Raw genomic sequence first — 23,424 nt, forward strand, 5'->3', positions numbered from 1 at the left:
AATGTAAAACAATCACCGTAATATAAGGATAACAACCGTCCTATACGGCGCTTTGTGATCCCCCACTCTTCGGAGCCACCATTGATTTTACTCCTGACTCTTTAAATGTATATTTTCCCCAACCCAAAATTTCAATTGCATATTTGCTATTATAAATTTAAAAAATTACAATTTTACCCATCAATTAAAAACAATTGTAATAGTCTCGTTTGACCTAATAGCAATAATAATAATGATGAATAATAATATCATTCTGTAGCGCGCACCACTCCAGTACCACACCTGCCGCCAATCTCCGTCAACATTCAATCGTGTTGCAGGTTATCTTAGCTCTCTGCGATTTAACTGTATTAATAGCACAACTAGTATTCCAACCGAACCTACTTCAATTTATTTATTTATTTTGTTATTGATTGATTGCTTGCTTTGTTTCAATTTCATTTGTAAATTAGGGCACCGATGAAAACTATTCATGTATACATCCTTGTAATAATTATTATTAGTTTACATTACATTTGTAAATTAGGGTTCTTGAATTGATATAATGTGTCTTACTGTATTACTGATTGTTGTTCTGGCAGCACCTGTTTGATTAGTGGAAGATATGATTAAAAGGAGGTTTTACAAGGAAGAACATGCTGATAAAGATGCCGCTTCGGATTCTTCGTCGTCTTCCGACTCGGAACTGGATGCCGAAGCATCCGTAGATACCGAAGAAGAAGACAACGATGATGCTAATGCGGTCGTGGAATCAAAGAAAAAGGACCAGCCTTCCTCTTCGTCTTCGGGTATTGAGAACTGACAATACACTGCTTAATTATATTTATAATGGAATCATAAAACATATATTTACATAATTTTGTTTTCAGGATATGAAAGTGAGGATAGCTCTGCAAATGAAGTTAATCTCGACTCTTCAGGTCCGATCTAACTTTTAGTTTTAAGCTATGCCTAAGTTGATTGCTTTGTTTGAACTTTTTAACCTTATGTAGTATGCCAATGATGGTGTTATTTTCACCTTAATCATACGATGAACGATTGACAGCTTGGTGGTTTAGTAATTGTGTTTGTGTAATGCTTCTAAATGTTTGAAGCAATGATGGTTGGCAGGTTCACCTGCAAGTGATGATGACAGTGAAGATGACAATTACAAACAAGCCATCAATGGCACACGTTTACCTGCTAAGAACCGTTTTGATAAGGCTGTAGCACAAAGTGCAGAGGCTGATAATGATGCAATGACAAATGGTGGTCTAGACTGTGTATTGAAAAGTAAATCAGTATTTAAGTGCAAGTTATGCCCAAGAATTGTCTGTTTAACAGAGGAAACATTAAAGGCTCATCTCAAATCCAAGGTTGGCAAGCCCGTCTGTTATTTCATATCACCAATTATGAATTCAAGCTTAAAAATTTGTTTTGTGTTTTTCTTTTTATGATAGAGGCATGCTCGGTCTGAGAAACTATTGAAGGAAGGCAGGCTAAAGATGATGCTAAACAGTGATGGGGAAATAGAGGAACTAGAGGAAGATGGAATAACTCACCAGGAGAGGCATGCTGCTACTCTAGCCCTTGCAGAGGTAAATATATGTAATTGATCACTTTTATTTTCTCGTTTTGTGGGTCGCATTTAGAATTAACCAACAATGATATATGTCAGTCAAACAAGAGTGCAACAAAGAAAAGCAAAGGGAGGCAGAGACAGAGGAAGAGACAAAAGAAGGTATGCTGTTTATTACTAGTGACATAGGTAATATACATGGCGCTATAGGACCAACATTTTAAACAAAGGTTCTTTTTCGCTTTGGTTCAGAAAACACCTGATGATTTGACACCTAAAAATACAAAGAAGTCGGTTAAAACCAAGAAGAGGCGTAAAAGCGACGATTGAATGGTTGGTGACTTAGACTTATATGCTGCAAGCAAGGATATTGTTTTTCCGCCCGAATATGTGATGTTTGTGTTCAAAGTCACTTAAAATGTTGTTTTGTTAGTTGTGAGTTCAGCCTCTTCAATTTTGCTAGACTTGATATGAATCTATGAACTTGGTCTTGTGTTTCAAGTTTCAACTGAATTTTGGACCATTGAGTTTTCCCTTCTTTTGATGAGTTGTCATGTTCAATTCACGCTTTGTTTTGCAAGAGATACTGAGATTATATTTTTGCAATATACTGCATGAGTTAGATGGAAAATATATCAAGATGAGTTTATATTATATTGTTGTATACAGCTACTTGTAATTCAATAATTTTTCATTTAAAAAAAAATAGCACTGCTGCTACAAAATTAGCCCCAAAACACAATGTTGTTAAAGTACAGCCATTTAGTGATCACTCCTAACATCCTTCTTTCGAGTTTGCAGCTGTGCTAGAATCACTTGGCTTCTTATCTGACCTGGATCTAATAAATCTAGGGAATCTAACAGAAATGCCACGTGTCTGATGCACTAAGCCCATTGCGGCATGGTGAACGGGCGATACAGTGAAATCAGCACCTCGGATCTCCCACACCACTTCAGGACTAAACCACATATCTGGCTTCTCACCTGTTTGATAATACACTGGTTTATCTTTTTTACCTAGAATCTTGTCATCTTTGAAGAACTCTTTCATCTGCAAGTTTCAACAAAAAAATGATAAATACACAAATAAGAATATTAACAGCAAGAGTTAATTTTGATTATATTACAAACCTCTCTATAGAAGGCATCAGAGAAGCCAGGCATTACACGGCAGACACTTTGATATTCCTCTGTGTCGGGATCATAGCACGCCATGAGAAATGGACTGTACCTATTATTACACATATACGACATAATAAAGAACTGAAAATGGTGAAAGTAGTAATTTAACAGTGATATTTATAAGTTGTTACCATCCAGCCTTCCTTCCGTTCCCATACCATGCACCAATAGGAACCAAGTCCAAGGAATCATTTAAACCTTCAACATAATCTCGCTTCACCTGCAAATGATATTGGTATACCAATTATGCATTTAAGATAATTTAACGACGAAGTCATGAAACAAACAATATTAGCAAACCTTTAACCAAGAATCTGCACGCTTTGATGGAAGATACCCAGCTTCAACATCAAGAGATTTAACCATGATTCCTTCACACGAGGAATTGCAGGCATCTTCAAAAAACTGGTTCATTTTACTCACTGTGGCTTCATCTTTCACATTAGCATCATCCGACTCCACCTGCAAATTTGAGGAACGTACAAAAGCGTATAGTGAACATGAATCAACAATTAGCATTTAGTACACATAATGACAAGATGATCATCATCATCATCATCATCATCATCATCATCGTACTCAGTATATCCCACCAATAGCAAAGCTATGGTAGGGTCTGAGGAGGGTAAGATGTAGGCAGCCTTACCTCTACCCCATAGGGATAGAGAGGCTGCTTCCGGTGAGACCCCCGGCTCGATAGTAGTTTTGCATCAAGCCTTGGACATAAGGCACATAGCACTCAATCATCGGGACACCAGCTGATCGGTGCATGTACCCTTATCTTTCAGCTATCAACGCCACTACATGATGCCTGATTAACCGTCCGTCACTTTTAACGTTATTTTCACGAGATTAGTAAAATAACGTCAAAATTAGTGCAATTTCACTTTTGCCCACCCGAGGGTTCACACATATATACATCATATGTGCGCACCGCAAGCAGGGCTAACATAATGACAAGATCCTCACTGTTATTTGCTTGGAATATTCAAAATATCCTATCTTTTCTTCACCAAACAAATATCCTATCTTTCAGATCTGAGATTTAACAGAATAATAACATTAGGCCTTGTTAGAAGAATAATTGCAGATACAGATCGGTAATCTCACATTTTCTTCTTTGACGCAGAGGTAAACCCAACAGCCTGCCACACATTAAGTTCTAATCATCATCATTTTTAAAGTTCAATGCATAAAATTCATCAAATATCAAAGGGCAGGATCAAGATGATTACTGTTCTCCATTAGCAAACATGACATCAAAAGCAAATACACATACATCAACCTGCAAACAAACAATATCAGGCATTTAGTAGATACAGGACAGAACCCAAACAAAAAAAATTCCAAAAAAAAGTTAAATTGTTATATCATAACCAAACGATGCTTAAAAAAACATTTATCTAATAGTATCTTTATAAAAGAAACAAAAGACAGACTTATATGAATAGTATTTCTTTTTTTAAAAAAAAGAAAAAAAGAAAAGAAAAGCCAGATACCTTTATGTTATCTACTGTAATTACAGAATTTTTGCCACCTCTATCGCGGGAAGATAGTTCTTGGAATGATCGAAGTTTAGGATCACTTTTTCTATCAACAGCAACTACCTGCAACCGCAAGATTTTACCAAAATAAACTACATGTTATGTATGGAATAAGGAACTTAAGAACTTAAAGATAAGGATATCAGGTTCAATATAAACACTTACCTCAGCATCAATTATGAAAGACATAGTCTCAGACTTGCAGACCTCATTTATTATACTTATTACATCTGGATATCTAGATGTTGATTCATCCCCATTCCGTGAAAACACACGTATAGATCCATCAGCTAATTTGTGAACCTGCGCACGCTGACCATCATATCTATAGCACAGATAAGCAGACTTATAAATATTCCTTTTTTGTTTTCATGATTAGACATGCATTATCAAATATTTAAACCGAACAATCAAAATTTACTTAAATTCACAGGTAAGTGCTTTCCCCTGAAAAAGCTTCAACACTTGAGGGACTCCATTAGTAACTCTGTTAAATTCACACTAACATTAAACCACAATCATATAAATATAACAACAATTCTTTCATGAAAAAAAGAACAATTTGTGTATACTTTGCCAGCATTGGCTTAATTGGTATGCCAGGAACCATAGACAATGTTTCTGAAGAAAATTCTATCCGTTTATCCATAACAGAAGGAATGAGCAGATCCTGAAAAATAATGTAGTGTCTGAATAACTATAGCAATCAACTAAAGTAGATAATAAATCCAATGCGAAAAGGGGAAGTTACCAAATTTGGGAGTATATCATATGCTTTAATAACCGCTGCAGATAGACCCTAATAGAAAAGAGGACGACAGTAGAGCATGCTGATAAAATTTGAACCAATGACGAAGCCTAGAATCATTTCAAGAACTAACCTGAAGCGTTTCTTTGAGATTTTCTATGGTTTTTCCATGGCAAGAGTTCATAACAATTGCATGAGCTAATGCGGGCAGAACAGTTTTCATCATGGCCCTGATTCTTAAATTCCTAACCTACACATCACGAAGAAATCCAAACATAGAAGTCTGAAGATGTTGCATGATCAGAGACAAAGGATGAATTGTAACGACCAACCAGTTACTATAAACTTGAACTCAAATTTTTCAAGGTGTCGGGATACAAAAATGTCGTAATCAAAATTTTCAATAAAAAACTTACCAATGTTCTGACTATAAACTTGATCTCCATCTCTCTACAAGATCTCATTAGATTAACAATGAGGCTTCTCTTTCTCATAGTACTTCCACTACCTGTTTGCACACTGACCAATTCTATATTAACATGTAATAATCAGTGGATAATTTCTAATCAGATGAACACATCATAGTAATATATGAATTTCATACCTTATCTCCCGAAGCACTGAATAAACACCTCGGATTGAAAGTGGGGATGAGGTGCAAGTAATCTCTGTGTCTGACGACAAAGTTGAGCAACATCACCTTATTCAAAAAGATTATTTAGCAAACGCAAGGCAAAAAAAAAATTCAGGATAGACAATCATAATCACATACCAAGATCACCTAACTTGTCGGACAAATCCTGAATCTTTGACTTGTTTGTACCACACGCCTCTTCCAATGCTGCTTTCACAACGCTTTCACCAATGTTCAGTTCCTGCATCATAATCACATGAAAATAGCTGTCACGCGACGCCCGCGTGTTTAAAACAATATTAACACATATATAGTGTTCGAGAAATGGTGTATTTGCATAATTACATACTAGCAGGCATACTAACCATGTTCTCATGGTCAGGTGCAATCTTGTGTGTGCACAAGTACACAGCTGGCAGTACATCCTCTGGTGACAAAATTAGCAAGCTGTTTAAAAAGAAACATTGCATACAAGGACACCAAAAATCATTGAAAAACCAAATGTATGCCTTGTACAGTAACGAACCCCATAAACATATTGCAAAGCATAGATGTTGCTTTAAGTTTTCCTTTTTTGTCTTCCAACAAACTGAATGTCCTGGCAAGATGTAGATAGGGAGCAGACTGGTCTTTTTTCCAGCAGGCTGCAGGGTTAAAATCTTAGTATTATATAAGTAAGTTAATAACTCATTTAAATGTTATGGTTGCTTCTGAAAACATTCACGTTTCATTGATATATAACGTGTGGTAAACAATGTAATATTATAATCAACCCTTTACAACAGTAACTAAGACCAACCATGGTCTGCGGGAGAATACTTCTCAGGTGGTAGTGATACAAGATCGGGAGCAACATTGTCAGCTGGCGGTTGAGGTGTCAAAGACTCTTTTGAGTGCTTGGACCAGGACTTATCTTTAACAGGTACTTCAGTGCCTTCAACAAAGCAGCTACTTTGATCTAAACTCTTATCACTTTCACTTTGTTTATCTTTAGATTTGGTGTAATACAAGTCGAGAGCTTTATTAATATCTCCCTTTGTTTCCTCTAAAATAGTGGTAGCATAACCACGCACCAACTCACTGCCATTTATAATTTGAATAAATTGTTCCACCTCATCTTTGTAAAGTGCAGTGACAGTATCTGGCAACACCTCTTCATCATTTTGAGGCTGTTCGACTGTACGTGAAACCTTATTGAAGAATTTAGTTATTGTATGCTGCTTTGGCCCACTGGATTCAAGTTGCGAAGCGAGTTTCGGTTTCTTGCTTGACTTACTTTCACTCGTCTTCCTCTTTTGGCTAGGAGAAATGCTCTTCTTACTTAATTGTTTAGTGCTGGATGGTTTTTTTCTTTTACTTGAAGGACTAACCTCACTTTTTAATATAGTTTTAGCAGGACTTGAACATGACGCAAAGCTTTTAGAAAAGGTTTTAACGGGTGTGCAGGTGGATGAAGCATGGGCAATAACCTGCTTAACTATCTCAACCGAGCTTTCTTGCGAAACAGAAACAGGGGTGCTGGTAACAACCTGTTCATGATATTCGGTTTCATGTTCATAAAAATAAGAAGCTGCGTCAACAACGTTTTTTCCTGCTTTGTTTATAATAGCCGTCGGCACAAACCCAACCACCTTAGAGTAACCTCTCGCATCCATAACCTCCTTCATCTTCACAAAATTCGGTTTAAAATACGGCCACGTCTCACCCAAAACATTCCACCCGATCACATGAACATCACTCTCACATTCCTCACCAGTAAAAACCCCATCTTCCCCAAACCCAAGGGTACGCAAAATCCCCAACTTCCGTTCATCAACATGTATCTTCCTATCACATCTACGCGTAACCTCAAGCAAAATCTTCTCTTTCCCGATAACATAAGTAGCAACAAGAAACAAAACCTTCTCATTCTCATTACCATTATCATATTTATTAATCACATTAACCACATAATCAATAGACTCTTGTTGTGACGGAAACACGTATTTCGGGTTACAATAAGTCGTATCCAAAAAAACCGCATCCGCACCGATAACTCACTCAACGGAGACTCGGTTTCCATCGAATCACAATACCGAAAGTCACCGGTATGCACATACCGGTGACAACTCCCATCATCAGCAACAACTTTAAACAAAAACTGGACCGCACCAGGGCAATGATTGGCATCAATTAAAGTAACCTCACAATTGTCAATCGAAACCGGTTTCGACATCGGTAAGGGTACGACGAGTGATTGGGAAACGTGGAGTTGTTGAATAACGAGGCGGGCGGTGACTGGTGAGCAGTATATGGTGCCGTGGGACCAGGTGGAGGTGAGTCCGGTGTAGTGGTCGGAGTGGAAGTGTGATAGGAAGTAGGATGTGGAGTGGTGGCCGGAGAATCGGAAGCCGTCGATGATGAATTTGGTTTTGGGGATGAGTTTATTGGGTGGAAAATTGGCGGGAAATGGAATGGTGGTTGTGGAGTCTAGGGTTAGGGTTTTGGATTGGGGTGGTGAAGATGATGATGATGATGTCATGTTTGGTGTTATGTGTGGAGGTTAATTCATAACAGTGAATCAGTAACAGGAAGGCGTCAGTTTTTCATAATTGTTAGCCGGAGACGGTGGAGACGACAGGCGGCTGCTGGTGTCAGTGGGTGGTTCTACTGATGGCGTCAAAAGTGGTAAAAGTTTTGTATATGACCATAAAAAACCGTGAAACCAAACTACTAAATCGACAAATTGTTCGGTTTTAAAATTTAACGGTTTAATTTAAATTTTCGATGATAAAAAATCGTTACTAATGGTTTGTTTCATGATTGACCTAAGAACACCCCTATTTTGAAACTGTCATCAAAGTAGCAATTTTGTCCGCACAATACTGCATATTCGTGTGCTTCGTTAACCATGGGCTATGTTTAAATTTTTTAAAGATATACAGGAACTCATGGAAAATATGTATACATCAAAATATTCGTGTTGAAATGTTAGTTATAATGGCAAGAGGTGTATATGGTATCATTTTATGTAAAAACCAAAAAAAAATAGTAAACTGTTATGCAGTTTTGATAATGTGTATGCTTATGTTTCAGTCACTTATGCATTACCATTGTTAACTCTTTTTAAAACAAAAATTATTGATATATAGATAAAAATAAGTGTGTCACAATAACAGGTTGATACTATATCAGAAAACGTATCTTAACAGTTAAGAAGAATGACAAAAATAAAACTAAAAATGTTAGTGGTTCACGTGGTATAATATGATTGATTAAAATGATAAAAAAAGAGAAAAAACTTTAAGGTGGTAAGTTTATAATTAATCAGCCTTTTTGTAAACTCATTTGTAAGAAGCAAGCATTGCTTTTCAGTCGCAATCAAAGTTTGACCTTTAAATCTATAATATATAACATAAATTAATAAAATTAATTTTTCACAAAACTTTTAAAGAAAGTTTTATCACGGAGAGTGCATTTCTTATACATGAAAACATAACACATTGTACCGTATAAAAATTTGATAAAAATACATGTAACGTTTGCCAAATAAATTGATGATATATTAGTGGAATCATATGTTTCTCTCGATCATTTTCTTGAACAATATGCCATATGAATAACTAAGCGCATTTCCAGTTGGGTGTTTTGAATTTCACATAGAGTTGTTTTGAAATTCAACACAAGTGTCTTGACTCATTGAAGGTGTGTGCAAAAAGTGAAATGTATTGGAAATACAAACCAGCATTTAAAGATGGGGTAATTTATTATGGAGGTATAAATTTCAACTCCTACCTTTTTCCGTCTTTTTAAGTTATTAAATTATTAATAGAAAAAACATATAATACACTATATATACATACATGTATACGCACTTTCATTCACATATATCACACAAATAAATACCCCAAGGATGGAGGTTTAAATATGTTTTTAGGTGTGTTTTTAAAAAATGTTTTATGTTTTAAGTTTAGGTTTAAAATGTGTTTTTTCTTGTAATTGATTTTTTATTATTTAATGTAATTAATATATATGAAATACAGAATAATTAATTATACAAGATATATATTGATTTAGATTAAATAAAGAGAAAAGTAGGTGATGAGGTGACAGTTTGAAACACAAATCGGTAATAATCACTAGAGTAGAAATAAAAGTTTTTGTAGATTGGCTTAAAATCTGATGCGGCATGCTGAGTTGATGGTTTGAAACAAAACATATATTTTGTATTGGAGATGCTCTAAGTATAAATTAACTAGATGCTTAGATTACAATGACAAACACAAAAAAATACATAGACCTTCTGGTTATAAAATTTGGTTGGGCTTCTTCTAATCCGAAAGCCTAAATCTAACATATATATTCGACCCTCAAATTTAAATGTTTTCTGTCACGTTATTTTGATGTATTCTTTAGAACTCAAAAATAATATTTGTCTAAAGATAAATTTATCAAAATTACACAAAGTAATGTTCAAAGTTATTAATTATTTTTGTGTGCAAGAATGAGAAAGGTATCAAAGCAAAGGGATGAAACGTTTGTTTTTGAAAAACCAAAACAAATCAGTCCGAAATTCGGCTGAAATACCGTGTTCAAAGCAAAACTAGAACGAACCTCAGCCTTCTGAATAAATCTTCACCCCAGTATTTCACTCACCATCTTCCTTAAAAAACTCATTTAATTAATTTAATTTCAATCTGTCACAAACAATTTAACCTCTACTACGTACTTACCCATCAGACATGGCTTCCCGGAGGCTTCTATCCTCCATATTCCGCCGCATCAAACCACCAACACCACTCACCAAATCCCACACCCCACCAATCCCATGCACACGTCATTTCCGTCCTTCTCCGGTGGGTTTTCTGCTCAACCGTGCAGCCACGGCGGGGTACGCAACAGCTGCCGCCGTGGCTCCGGCGTCTCCGGACTCTTCCAAGGCTACGGGAAAGGTAACGGATGAGCATTCGGGTAAGGGTGCATTGGGCCAGGTTTGTCAGGTGATCGGTGCGGTGGTGGACGTGAGATTTGCAGATGGGTTGCCGCCTATCATGACGGCGTTGGAGGTGATGGATAACCCGACACGGTTGGTGTTGGAGGTGGCATAGCATTTGGGAGAGAATGTGGTTAGGACGATTGCTATGGATGGGACTGAAGGGCTTGTTAGAGGCCAGAAAGTGCTTAATACTGGCTCACCTATTCTTGTAAGCTTATATATGATCATCTGTTTATGGTTCGCTGGTACAGAAAATGACCATTTTAAAATGTTTAAAAAAGCGTAAACACAATGGTTTCAAAATCGTTATAATTGAGGCGTTGCAAATTATAATAACGGTTTTCACACCGGTGTATATCCTAGAAGATATTAGAACGGTTTGTAGCCGGTATATATCACATAATAACAACGGGCTGGTAACCGTTATAGAGCTTTATTTACAACGGGCTCTTAACCGTCGTATAGAACATGATACAATGTGTTGTTAACCCGTTGTTATTAAAGTACTTACAACGGACAAACAATCGGTGTAATTAAGTAATTACAACGGGCTACAAACCGGTGTTCTCTATAAATACAATGATTAACAAACTGGTGTATTGATGCATTTATAATGGTTTTGTAACCTGTTCCGGTTGTCAAATGTTTATTTTTAACGTTAAAGATTCAGTTCAATCATTGTTTGATTTTATTAATGTTGTCAAGTGTTTATGACAGGTTCCTGTTGGCAGGCCGACTCTTGGTCGGATTATTAATGTGATCGGAGAGGCTATTGATCATAGGGGTGAATTAAGTAAGGCATAAATTTTGAATTATTATTATTATTATTATTATTATTATTTTGTTTTTGAAAATGGAAGAAATTCATATGCTTGATAGAAAGATGAAAATGTTTTGGTTTTAAAATGATTCGTCATTTTAAAATTTGGATTCTAACATCGTTGAATACTGTGCACGTATTTGTCTGGTAAGTTTATGTCATTTCAAATGAAGGAACACTATAAAAAACACAGGCAGGTGGATCATGAACGGTGTATAGTCAAACTTAAATGCTCCATAAAATGTGACCGGTACAATCTAATTATTAATTTACCGGTTCCTCCATTTGAAATGACGGAACACGTGAGAATTAACCAACCTGGCAGAGAATCCCTAAGATACCCTACAACAATGTTTTGATCCGTCATTTCAAATGACAAATCATCTAGAAATCAAAATAGTTTCATCTATATCCTAGAAGTCATTGAAGCATTTCATTTCTCATATATTCAAGAAATGAATTCCATATATTTTCCATGTTGTACGTTCCCTTTGTTAAGCATGCATGATCTTATTATTCAAACTAACTACTAACCATTTTCGATTGTTTAAATATCAAAGAAACGGACCACTATCTTCCTATTCATCGTGAAGCTCCAGAATTTGTTGAGCAAGCAACCGAACAGCAAATCCTAGTCACCGGAATCAAGGTGATTATTCACACTAATGATAATAATAATAATAATCTTTAATTGTTTCACGTTCATGTATTTGTTTTTGCCTTTTTGGCTTGTAGGTTGTGGATCTACTTGCTCCGTATCAACGAGGTGGGAAGATCGGGTTGTTCGGTGGCGCAGGTGTCGGGAAGACAGTGCTTATCATGGAGCTAGTCAACAACATAGCAAAAGCTCATGGTGGTTTCTCTGTGTTTGCTGGTGTTGGCGAGCGAACTCGTGAGGGAAATGATTTGTACCGAGAAATGATTGAAAGTGGTGTGATTAAGCTCGGAGACCAACAATCCGAAAGCAAGTGTGCTCTTGTGTATGGTCAAATGAACGAGCCTCCGGGTGCTCGTGCTCGTGTGGGTCTCACAGGACTCACCGTCGCCGAGCACTTCCGTGATGCTGAAGGCCAGGATGTGCTTCTGTTTATCGACAACATTTTCCGTTTCACTCAGGTTTATTAATGACAAAAAATTCATTTCCGCTTATGGCTTGTAACTTTTAGTTTCATGTTTGTTAATTTTGATATGTAGGCCAATTCCGGGGTGTCGGCTTTGTTGGGACGTATACACCGTCTGCTGTCGGGTACCAACCGACGTTAGCAACGGATCTTGGAGGCCTTCAGGAGCGTATTACCACGACTAAGAAAGGCTCCATTACATCTGTGCAAGCCATCTACATGCCCGCAGATGACTTGACTGATCCCGCCCCCGCAACTACTTTTGCTCATTTGGATGCCACCACCGTGCTTTCACGGCAGGTACCATAATAATCAACTATATATAAGAGTACAATGAATACATTATAGTATAATACTATAATATAATAAATACTAATTTATATATTTTGGTTTATGTAGATTTCAGAACTGGGGATCTATCCTGCTGTTGATCCATTGGATTCAACATCTCGAATGCTTTCACCTCGTATTCTTGGTGAAGAGCATTATAAAACGGCTCGTGGCGTGCAAAAAGTTCTCCAGAAGTACAAGAATCTTCAGGACATTATTGCTATCTTAGGAATGGATGAGCTTAGTGAAGATGACAAAATGACCGTTTCACGTGCTCGTAAGATCCAACGTTTCTTGAGCCAGCCGTTCCATGTCGCGGAAGTGTTCACAGGCGCTCCAGGGAAGTACGTCGATATTAAAGAAAGTGTTGCGAGCTTTCAGGTAACGTTCAATCAATAAAACTTGTTTCAATGTTTATTATAAAATATATCAAATATGTTTATGATGTTTTGTTAACATTATACGCGTAGGGTGTTCTTGATGGAAAGTACGATGATCTCCCTGAGCAATTGTTTTATATGGTTGGAGGAATCGATGAGGTGATTGCTAAGGCTGAGAAGATCGCCAAGGATAACGCGTAGTTTATTAATTTTGATTATTATGTTATAATCTATGATACACTTATTTGTGGCATCGCTTGAGCTTTTTCTTTCACGCATTATTCCTTGCGGGTAACAGCCCATTTTTTGCCCGAGGAGGTGCACTTTTAAGGCTATTAACTTCTGTATTTGGACCAATGGAAACTAGTTTTATACCTGTACTGGTCCGAGTTTTTGAAATTAATAAAAGATCACACTTTCTTGATTATTTTCTTGATGTAACATTGCTCCTTAATAAGACTCTGCGTGTTAAAAACTAACTATTTGGAAATATGGATGATGGAAAAATACATAACGCAATTTTACAGCTCAAGAAAAGCTTATAGATAAGTTGTAAGCTTGTAATGATGCAGAGACAAAAGTTTGTTCTGGTCTAAAAAGTTAAAAGACATAAGAAACAATTAACAATGCAACAAATAACTACCTTCAGATTGCTTAGCATCTTTACAGATCATTCTGATGCAGTAGTGAAATAGAGCCGCAAAAGAGTTGGCCATATAATTAGATTATAGGCTCCAAGTAAACTCTCAAGATATATGTTGTTTTACGGTGATCATCAGCAAAACACACAATCACCTCCATGGTGTTTGTACATACCATTACGACTTGTATAGGCCTATACGACCCGTATAGACATTCCGTGCCTATACAAGTCGTACGGAGAAATCACTGTCGCAACCTTGATGTCTCATATAGTTCTTTCTGGCCCTATATGCCTTGTATAGGCTCTATATGCTTCGTATAGTTTCCGTGGATAAACTATATGTCTCGTATAAGATTTATACATCTCGTATAACTCTCCGTGGATGAACTACATGTTTCATATAGGCCTATATGCCTCGTATATGCCATAATATCTCATTATGCTCAATATTTTTCAAATTTTCACCTACACTCGTGTACACGCCATCTAACTCAGCTTATACACTCGTGTCAACGTCATTTGGCACCATCATCAAACAACTTGTTTAGTTTTAACCAACCACTCCATCACCAAACGACTATATTGTGTACGAGTATTAATTAATTAAATTAAACAATGGAAAAAAAACAAAAACAAAGAATTTGTCCAATTGTGCCTATACAAACTGTATACGTCCATACGAGTCAGACCTATACATCTTGTATAGGGCTATAGGAGGCACATAAAGATAAGCAGGCACACAACTGACACAAACTTACAACATTTGTGCTTATATGACTCGTATATGTCGTAAATAGAGTATGTTGTATGGAAACTTTAAAAAATTTCTTAACTAAAACAATAGTCAGATAATATTTATAAATATACAATTATGTCTTACTGTATGCTGTTACTGTTGTACCCTATGTTTGAGTGTTTGTACCTTGATTTTCTTAGTTTACCTTTGCCAAGTGTCCCTGGTTTTCATTCGTGTCTCTAGCACACACATTTAATGGTCGGTCCTATCCAACATTTCGTGCAACATGTGAGGTTCTTGGGCTGCTAGGAGACGACAGAGAATGGTCATCCGCAATAGAAGAAGCATCATTTTGGGCTTCTGCATCAGAGCTGCGTACCCTTTTCACAAATATGCTTTTGTTTTGTGATATCTCAAACCCCGTTGAACTTTGGAACAAACATTGGAGAAAAATGGGAGACGACGGTCAACGCACATACTGCATTGTAAATGAAGACGACCTACACCAATACGTCCTATATCAGCTGGAATTCCTACTAAAGTCAACTCCTTTAGGAAAATCATTGAAAGAATATGGTCTGCCAATGCCAAATGCTAACATGTTAGAACGTCTTCGAAACAAACTTCTGATGGACGAAAAAAACTATGACAGAGATGCCTTGGCTACCGAACATATGTCTTCTTTACGACAACTTAATCAACAACAACGGTTGATATATGATCGTGTCATGCTTGCTATATCATCAGATCAACAGGCGTTATGCTTTGTATATGGCCATGGCGGAACGGGCAAAACATTCTGAAGAGGTAGGTCCCAGCAGAGACCAGTTGGTCCCGCAAGACTCACCTGGAGCAGGGACGTCTGCGCAAAGGCCATCTGCTCCCGCAGGACCCACCATGCTCATAGGATCTTACGCGCAGTACACAAGCTGAACACGCAGGGAAAGCCTCCCAATGGTGAAGTACCCCGCCTGTTCCCGCAGTTGCGGATACAAGCCATCAGGAAAGGCTACCCGCAGACAGCAGGGCTACACGCACAAGACATTAGCTACTTCAGTAGTCACATGAAGGGATGAGCAAGGCGGGAACAATCCCGCCTAAATGAGCCAGTCTGATTCTGAAAGATCTCTTGTACCATACCTACAGAAGTATGGATAGGACAGACGATCTGACCAGAACAGCCCATGAGCCAATCACAGGGTGACAGCTCATCGACAACAGGACGAGGAGGAGCACCCTCTAGTACTGTTTGTCACTATTAGCCGCTGCCTACTCACCAACCCTTACTGAGGAGCATGCGCGGCCTACAGTTAGTGGAATAGTGTTACTGTTGGCCGTAACCTATTCACCAACCAGCATGGCCTGCGTACAATCCACAGTAAGTAGGACGTGCATAATCTACAGTTGGTGGAATAGTGCAGCCGACTTTGTTACTGTTGGCCGTAACCTACCCACCAACCAGTATGGCCTGTGCATAGTCCAATGTTGGTTGAACAGGAATACTATTCAGCCGGCTGTATCTTCTAGAAAACCTACCTTCGGCTATAAATACTCCAACATCTTGGAATGGTAAGATCATCTGCTATCCAGTTATCTAGCAATCTCTTAATATACACTTATATTCAGAGCAACCTAGTCTGATTCTCACGCCGGAGGGTGGTCACAAGGAGGAACCCCCCCCTTCTCAGTGACGAGCTTACGGTGTTTGTTTTGCAGGTCTCCTGAAGAACAGCCTTCTCAGCTAGACCTCATTCGTGGGAAACATTACTTAACCCCCAGATTATCTATAATCTGTACCGGGTCACTTAGTGTTTCTTCATTGGCGCCATCCGTGCATAAAAGCTAGAACTATTTTAGTTTTCACAATTTCTGAAGAAATGGTTAACGTTACTCCGGTCCAAAGGCCTGTAACTGACCAAGAAACCCCGGTAACCACCCCAGCAACTGGGGGGAACACCGGCGGTTATACAATCCTTACGAACACTACCCCGACTACCCAAGCCGGGGCAAGTGGAGTAAATATTCCATTGGGGTTCACCGATACCCAACTGGAAAAACGAACGAAGGTCCCTCGCCAAACACTAGATCAAGTGAAGGCGTGGGCCGAAGCACGGCAAAGAGAATTCCAAGCCGAATTGGATGAACGCTTGCGTTCAGCTCAACAGGCTGACGAATTCACCAGTACTCGCCAACACCTCAATATGAGCAGTGACTGCGAGTACTCAGAAGACGAGTTGGAGTCTGATACCGACGCGAACCCCCGCCATAAGGCGAAAGGGAAGCGTAAGGACACGGACGTCCAACCAAAAAGGAATTTTGGGGAAGCTTTTAAACCAATCGCGGAGAGAAACCCGCGTGACTTCTCCAAAACCTTTAGACCAACTGCCACAAATGCAGGAAGGTCAAAATTCGCAAGAGACATTGCGGAGGCAATCGCCCCGAGAAGTGCCAAACAAATGTCAAACATTGGCACTTATGATGGTCTATCCGACCCAGACGACCATCTGAACAGGTTCATTGCGGGGGCTACCGTCAGCAACTGGACGGAACCCACGTGGTGCTACATGTTCCAGATGACTCTGGTCGGAGCAGCCAGGGCATGGTTCGATCGTTTACCGATCCACCACATATATGACTGGGCGGACTTTCAGAACAAGTTCAGCCAGCACTTCAGCCAACAGAGGAAGTACACTGAAGAGCAGTGGACGATCCTCAACTGCGTGAGAGAGGAGGATGAATCTTTACTAGACTTCATCACTCGCTTCAACTCTAAAAAGCTTAGTCTCGGCAACATAAGTGAGGATCTGGTTCGCGCCGCCTTCATCCAAGGCGCCGAATACCCAGAACTTATCCGCACGTTGACGGGTAAGGATGGCATGCCATCCACATGGGATGCCATCATGACGGCGGCAAAGCGCTTTGCCGAGACGGAAAAGCAACTGGGAAGGGACCTTCCCCAGAGTACGCACCTCTACACGCAGAGGACAAGAGAGAACAATGTCCGGATCGCCCGGCAGAACAAAAAGAGGAGGCTAGGTATTTGGCAGTCAAGGGTAAACTTTGACACCTCATCCAGCTCTCGCCCTCTTGTTGGCGGAAGGGACAACACACACCCTTCAAATCGAAAACACGGTGGACGCCACTCACAAAGAGCGTCACGGAGATATTTGCCACGGAAAAATTGCCATGGCCCAAAGCCCCATCGATCCGGCAGAAACCTAATGCGGATCAAAGCAAATCCTGTGATTTCCACGGGACAAAGGGTCATGGTACTGAAGAGTGCACATCCTTGAAGGATATTATTGAAACATTTGTTAAGGATGGAAGGCTTGCACATCTCGTGGCATCGATCAGGAAGGGAGGAAGGAATGACAACCGGTACAGAGGTAACGGACGAAAGCCCGTCGACATCAGCATCAACATGGTTCATGGCAAGGTCAGAGGAAGAAAAAGACATGTGATAGAACCATGCGCGTGGAAGGAAGCTGAGGTGCGCTTCCCGCGAGTGCCAGGAGGCCCCAGCAAAGAAGGCCCCATCGTCATCAGAAGCCAGCTGGGGCACTACATCACCTCCCGCACTCTTGCTGACAACGGCGCTTCGTCGACAGTGATGTACAGGCAGTTCTTTGATAAGCTGGATGATGAAGACAAGGAACGCCTGGAAACGGTCTACGCTTCAATGGAAGGGTTTGATGGCAGTACAGAAACACCCCTGGGTATCCTATCTTTCCCCGTTACTCTTACTGATGGGAATCATTCACGCACAGAAGACGTGGATTTTGTCGTGATGAAAAAGCCACACCACACATACGACATCCTATTCGGAAGAGATGGGATGGCAAGATTCAACGCCGTGGTATCTTCAGTCCACGGCATGATGGGATGGCCAACAGCTGAGGGTGTAGCAATGATCTCTGGCATTCCCCAGGTATGCATTGCATCTGTCTCATCTAAACCCAAACTGAAGAAGGCTAAACCAACCATCACTGAACCGGAAAAATGGGCCTTCAATGGCAAATACCCCGACCAGGCCGTTACCATTGGACCAACAATTGTTGATCCCACCCGCACCTTACTCAAGCGCTTACTGCAGAAAAACGCTGACATCTTTGCGTGGACACCAGCTGACATGACTGGTGTACCCCGAAGTAAGGCGGAGCATAAGCTCAAATGCGATCCGGCTGTTACGCCAATCGTACAAAAGCGCAGGGTAATGGGGCCTGAACAAACTAACGCGTGTAGAACCCAAGTCAAGGAACTCCTTGACGCAGGCATCGTACGCGTTAGTAGATATCAAACATGGGTTGCAAATCCCGTAATGGTACCGAAGAATGACAAACAATGGCGCATGTGCATAGATTTCAAAGATTTGAACAAAGCATGCCCCAAAGATTGTTATCCGTTACCAGAAATTGATCTCAAAGTGGATTCGTTGGCGCCATTTCGCCTTAAATGCTTCTTGGATGCGTATAAGGGGTACCACCAAATCCACATGGCCATTGATGACCAGGACAAAACCGCATTTCGGACGCCCGATGGTACATTTTGTTATAAAATGATGCCATTCGGACTTAAGAATGCAGGGTCCACGTACCAACGGCTAATGGACAAAGAGTTTCATGCCCAAATCGGGAGAAACTTGGAAGTCTATATGGATGATTTGGTTATCAAAAGCCTCGAGCCTGAGGCGATGTTGAAAGACATTGAAGAAACTTTCAACACGCTCCGAAAGATAAACATGAAGCTCAACCCGAGCAAGTGTTCATTTGGGATGGAAGAAGGGAAGTTCTTGGGAGTCATTGTTACTAAAGATGGCTTTAGAGCGAACCCTGAAAAGGTCGAAGCCATTGTTAAAATGGAATCACCTACCACCATCAAACAGGCTCAGACACTGAATGGGCGACTAGTCGCACTTAATCGCTTCTTGGCAAACCATGCGGATAAGTCGTTTCCTTTCGTGTCAACACTGAGAAACTGCCTGAAGAAAACGCACTTCCGCTGGACACCAGAAGCGGAAGCAGCTTTTCAGGAGATTCGGTCACGCCTGATCGAACTTCCAACGCTTACAGCACCACAAGCGGGAGAGGAGTTAATCCTATACCTTTCCGCAACAGATAGAGCAACCGGGGCAGTCTTGCTAGTAGAACGAAAGGGCATCCAGATGCCAATCTATTATGTTAGCCGTGTACTAACAGACGTAGAAACCCGGTACTCTACCCTCGAAAAATTGGTCTTAGCACTTATACACGCTTCACGCAGGTTAAGACGATATTTCCAGGGCCACCCAATCACCATTCTCACCAACTTCAAACTCTCAAATGTTCTAGGCAAACCCGAATTATCGGGACGTCTAGCCAAATGGGCAATTGAATTGGGAGAATATGCAATTAAGTACAAGCCAAGACCAGCCATAAAAGGCCAGGTCTTGGCCGATTTTATTGCAGAAGTCCCCGTTTCGCGGGAAAAAGAGTGCCAGGAGGAGGCTCAACCCTCCCCAGCACAGGACGTCAATGATGTCTGGCGACTCTACACTGATGGAGCAGCCAGTAACGAGGGTTCAGGCGCAGGGTTAAAATTAACCAACCCAGCAGGCCAAGAATATACTTACGCTATTCGGCTGGACTTTCCAAGTACGAATAACGAAGCCGAATATGAAGCATTCTTGGCCGGTTTGAGAATTGCGCGTAAGATGGGAGTGAAAAACTTAGAAGCCCACGTGGATTCCATGCTGGTGGCCAACCAAATAAATGGAACATACACGGCTGTGAATGACACCATGGCCCTGTACCTCGCCCAGGCAAAAACCCTTATGCGTGATTTTAGTGATTGTAAAGTCATACACGTCAAGCGCAGTGAAAACAAATCTGCGGATGCGTTAAGCAAGCTTGCATCACTAGCCTTCACCCACTTGGGAAAGGACATCCGCATTGAACTCCTCGAAGCACCATCAGTCCCGCACAAGGAAATTTGTGTCATCCAGAACAATACAGAAACATGGATGACACCAATAATAAATTACCTTGCAGCAGGAATACTACCAGAGTCAAAAACACAGGCAAGAAAACTACGCTGTAAAGCACTGAATTATCAACTCGTCAATGACATCCTTTACAGACGTAACTTTCTTGGCCCACTCTTGAGATGTGTGGACAACCAAGATGCCGGCTACCTCCTAAGGGAAGTACACGAAGGCATCTGTGGGGTACACGCAGGCCCCCGCGCTGTTGTAGCCAAGCTAAACAACGCGGGATACTTTTGGCCGGGGATGCATACGGATGCACTGGCATACATCAGAAAATGCAGGTCTTGCCAGCTTTACGCACCTAACACGCATCGCCCAAAAAACGAACTGGTTCCAGTCACTTCTTCGTGGCCATTTCAGAAGTGGGCCATCGATGTAACAGGCCCATTTCCTACAGCAGCAGGAAATGTTCAGTTCCTAGTGGTAGCCATCGACTACTTCACCAAGTGGATAGAAGCAAAACCTTTAGCCCAAACAACCGCAAAGCATATCAAAAAATTTATTTGGGAATTTATAATTTGTCGTTTTGGACTTCCACAGAATTTGGTGAGCGATAACGGCACCAACTTTGCTGACAAGAAGCTACAACAGTGGCTGAAAGAACTTCAAATCACCCACACCTTTACCTCAGTGGCACACCCGCAAGGTAATGGTGAGGTGGAAAGAGCAAACAAGAGCATCGTCGAAGGCATCAAGAAAAGACTTTTGAAACACAGATCCGGCTGGGTGGACGAGCTTCCGCACGTCCTTTGGGCAAACAGAACGCTGAAGAAGGCCAGTACGGGGGAAACCCCGTTCAGCCTCACTTATGGCACGGAAGCCATGGTCCCCGGTCGAAATTGGTCTACCCTCACCAAGGGTCTTGAGTCAGCCAGAAGACAATGATGCGGAAAGACGGTTGGATCTTATGCTAACCGAGGAACGCAGAGATTTAGCCGCAGTGCGTGAAGAGAATTACAAACGACAAATGCAAAAGTACTACAACACGCGGGTAAAACTCTGCAACTTCAAGGAAGGAGACTACATACTGCGTAACAACGAGGCTTCGAACCAAGAACGCCCAGGAAAGTTGGCCCCAGTCTGGGAAGGGCCATATGTTATCAAACAAGTTCTGGGAAAGGGCGCATACCGGCTCGAAAGGCTCGATGGCACTCCCATCCCAAGAACATGGAATGGAGCTCAATTACGCAAATGTTATATGTAGATCAATTCCAATACTTGTAAAGAAAAGGCCAAGAGCCACTTCTAATGGAAATGATTCTCCTTTCATAATGTGTTTACCTTTATTCTTATGAACTCCCCGCGGGTGCCGGTGTTTACCATAAAGGGGGAGAAGTAAGTCGTTACGTGTGGAAGGCGGCAAAACCCGCATAAACACAACGTTAAAAATAAGGGAAACCTACACGCAGGTATGATGTAAGTAAAGTTTAGCCACCCTTGTAAGTGCAAGTGACGGTCTTATCCGCACAATCACAAATAAGGAAGCAAAACTTTAAACTATCATTTACCACGTTCAAAGGTTATCCTAAAAAAAAAAAAAAAAAAAAAAAAAAAAAATACAAGGAAAAAAGGAAACCCTACACGCAGGTCAGGTATGGGTAAAGTTTAGCCATCCTACCAAGTGCAAGTGACGGTTCTATCCGCACAATCACGAAGGAGGAAGCGAAACTTTAACCCACTATCAACCACGTTCAAAGGTTAACTTATCCTAAATACTTAGAAATGAGGAAAACCTGCACGCAGGTCAGATAAAGGTTAAAGTTTAGCCATCCTAACAAGTGCAAGTGACGGTTCTACCCGCACAATCACGGAAGAGGAAGCGAAACTTTAACCCATCATCAACCACGTTCAAGAGGTTAACTTATTCTAGAACACTTGGAAAATTGCTAACTTAAACTAAGTATGCAAGTCATGAGTTTATAAAGCAAGGAATCCAAAGAAGGAAATAACAATCTTATACGCAAAAAAGATTTATATTTCAATAATATATTACAAGAATGGCCGGGTTACTACCCGCCTAGAAGAGAATCTATACAAGCCTAAGCAATGGAAAGGGATCCTCGGGGTCAAGCTTCAGGGCCGCCTCCACTAGGACCCGCTCCGTCAGAAGAACGGGGTGGTTCGAGGAAAGCTTTGAGGACAGCTAACCCATCATCAGCAACAACTACTTCATCCACCTTTTCCACCACTGGATGCGGGAAGGCGGCGTATTGGTTCAATGCTTGGTCGTAAATGGCTTCGGTATCCACATCGAACAAAGGGAAGTTGGAAGGCGGGACGCCTTTCTCAACAAACCCTAGACCAAGCATGAAGCCGGCCTTTTCCCCATCATCATGAGAAGCGTTGAGGGCTGCGGTCATAGCATCATCGTAGGAGGTCTCTGAAAAGACCCGACGCACAACCTACAAAGAAAAAAATACAAGTATTAGAACCTTTTCTTACAAAAGAAATGCGTGAAGATAAATCTAAACATACCTGAGGCAACGCTTCTCGAAGAAGCCATTGGAGGGCAGCTTGAGCTTCGGTATGGACGCGTTCGGCTTCGCTCTTGTTAAGGTTGGCAAGTAAAACTTCCTTAGCGGCAGCCTCTTCGACGCCCTTAAGCTTCCGCTCGGTTTGGTCAAGCACCCCCCTCTGGTCCAGGATTTCCTGGAGTTTCTTGGCATCTTCCATTGCCAAGGCATCATGAGCGCGTTGGAGAGCCTCTAATTTGCCTTTCAGCTCCTCATTC

At 40.6% G+C, this 23,424-nt stretch overlaps 2 protein-coding genes and 2 pseudogenes across 3 annotated transcripts; 3 read left to right on the plus strand and 1 right to left on the minus strand.

Annotated features, from left to right (window-relative positions):
• The first annotated feature begins 261 nt into the window (after positions 1-261).
• LOC143606321 (uncharacterized) lies at positions 262-2,133 on the plus strand. Its single transcript, XM_077082127.1, has 7 exons — positions 262-320; positions 582-788; positions 870-920; positions 1,111-1,355; positions 1,440-1,577; positions 1,658-1,720; positions 1,811-2,133. The coding sequence occupies exons 2-7, from the start codon at positions 605-607 to the stop codon at positions 1,886-1,888; spliced, it is 759 nt and encodes a 252-aa protein (XP_076938242.1). The 5' UTR covers positions 262-320; positions 582-604; the 3' UTR covers positions 1,889-2,133.
• A 200-nt stretch (positions 2,134-2,333) lies between these two features.
• Positions 2,334-8,187, minus strand: LOC143606320 (DNA ligase 6-like; annotated as a pseudogene). Its single transcript, XR_013148732.1, has 19 exons — positions 6,466-8,187; positions 6,193-6,310; positions 6,032-6,113; positions 5,805-5,907; positions 5,637-5,732; positions 5,449-5,551; positions 5,166-5,282; positions 5,036-5,083; positions 4,857-4,954; positions 4,706-4,771; positions 4,450-4,609; positions 4,240-4,347; positions 3,976-4,025; positions 3,851-3,885; positions 3,710-3,778; positions 3,041-3,202; positions 2,872-2,960; positions 2,690-2,789; positions 2,334-2,609 (listed from the first exon to the last, which is right to left on the minus strand). The product of XR_013148732.1 is annotated as a DNA ligase 6-like (transcript).
• A 2,200-nt stretch (positions 8,188-10,387) lies between these two features.
• LOC143606322 (ATP synthase subunit beta, mitochondrial-like) lies at positions 10,388-13,493 on the plus strand (annotated as a pseudogene).
• A 1,630-nt stretch (positions 13,494-15,123) lies between these two features.
• On the plus strand, positions 15,124-15,474 carry LOC143606323 (uncharacterized). Its single transcript, XM_077082128.1, has one exon. It carries the CDS (start codon positions 15,124-15,126, stop codon positions 15,472-15,474), a length of 351 nt encoding a protein of 116 aa, XP_076938243.1.
• Positions 15,475-23,424: the final 7,950 nt, after the last annotated feature.

This window comes from Bidens hawaiensis, unplaced genomic scaffold, assembly GCF_021521415.1.
Source record: "Bidens hawaiensis isolate Kalapana, Puna unplaced genomic scaffold, B.hawaiensis_p1.1 tig00074296_1, whole genome shotgun sequence".
NCBI lineage: Eukaryota > Viridiplantae > Streptophyta > Magnoliopsida > Asterales > Asteraceae > Bidens > Bidens hawaiensis.

Bases quoted from the DNA above. Each gene is read 5' to 3' on its own strand.
- LOC143606321 (XM_077082127.1), top strand. From the start codon at position 605: ATGATTAAAAGGAGGTTTTACAAGGAAGAACATGCTGATAAAGATGCC. The intron at 921-1,110 runs GTCCGATCTAAC...GATGGTTGGCAG, and splicing joins AGTTAATCTCGACTCTTCAG to GTTCACCTGCAAGTGATGAT. The intron at 1,578-1,657 runs GTAAATATATGT...GATATATGTCAG, and splicing joins CTACTCTAGCCCTTGCAGAG to TCAAACAAGAGTGCAACAAA.
- LOC143606323 (XM_077082128.1), top strand. From the start codon at position 15,124: ATGGGAGACGACGGTCAACGCACATACTGCATTGTAAATGAAGACGAC.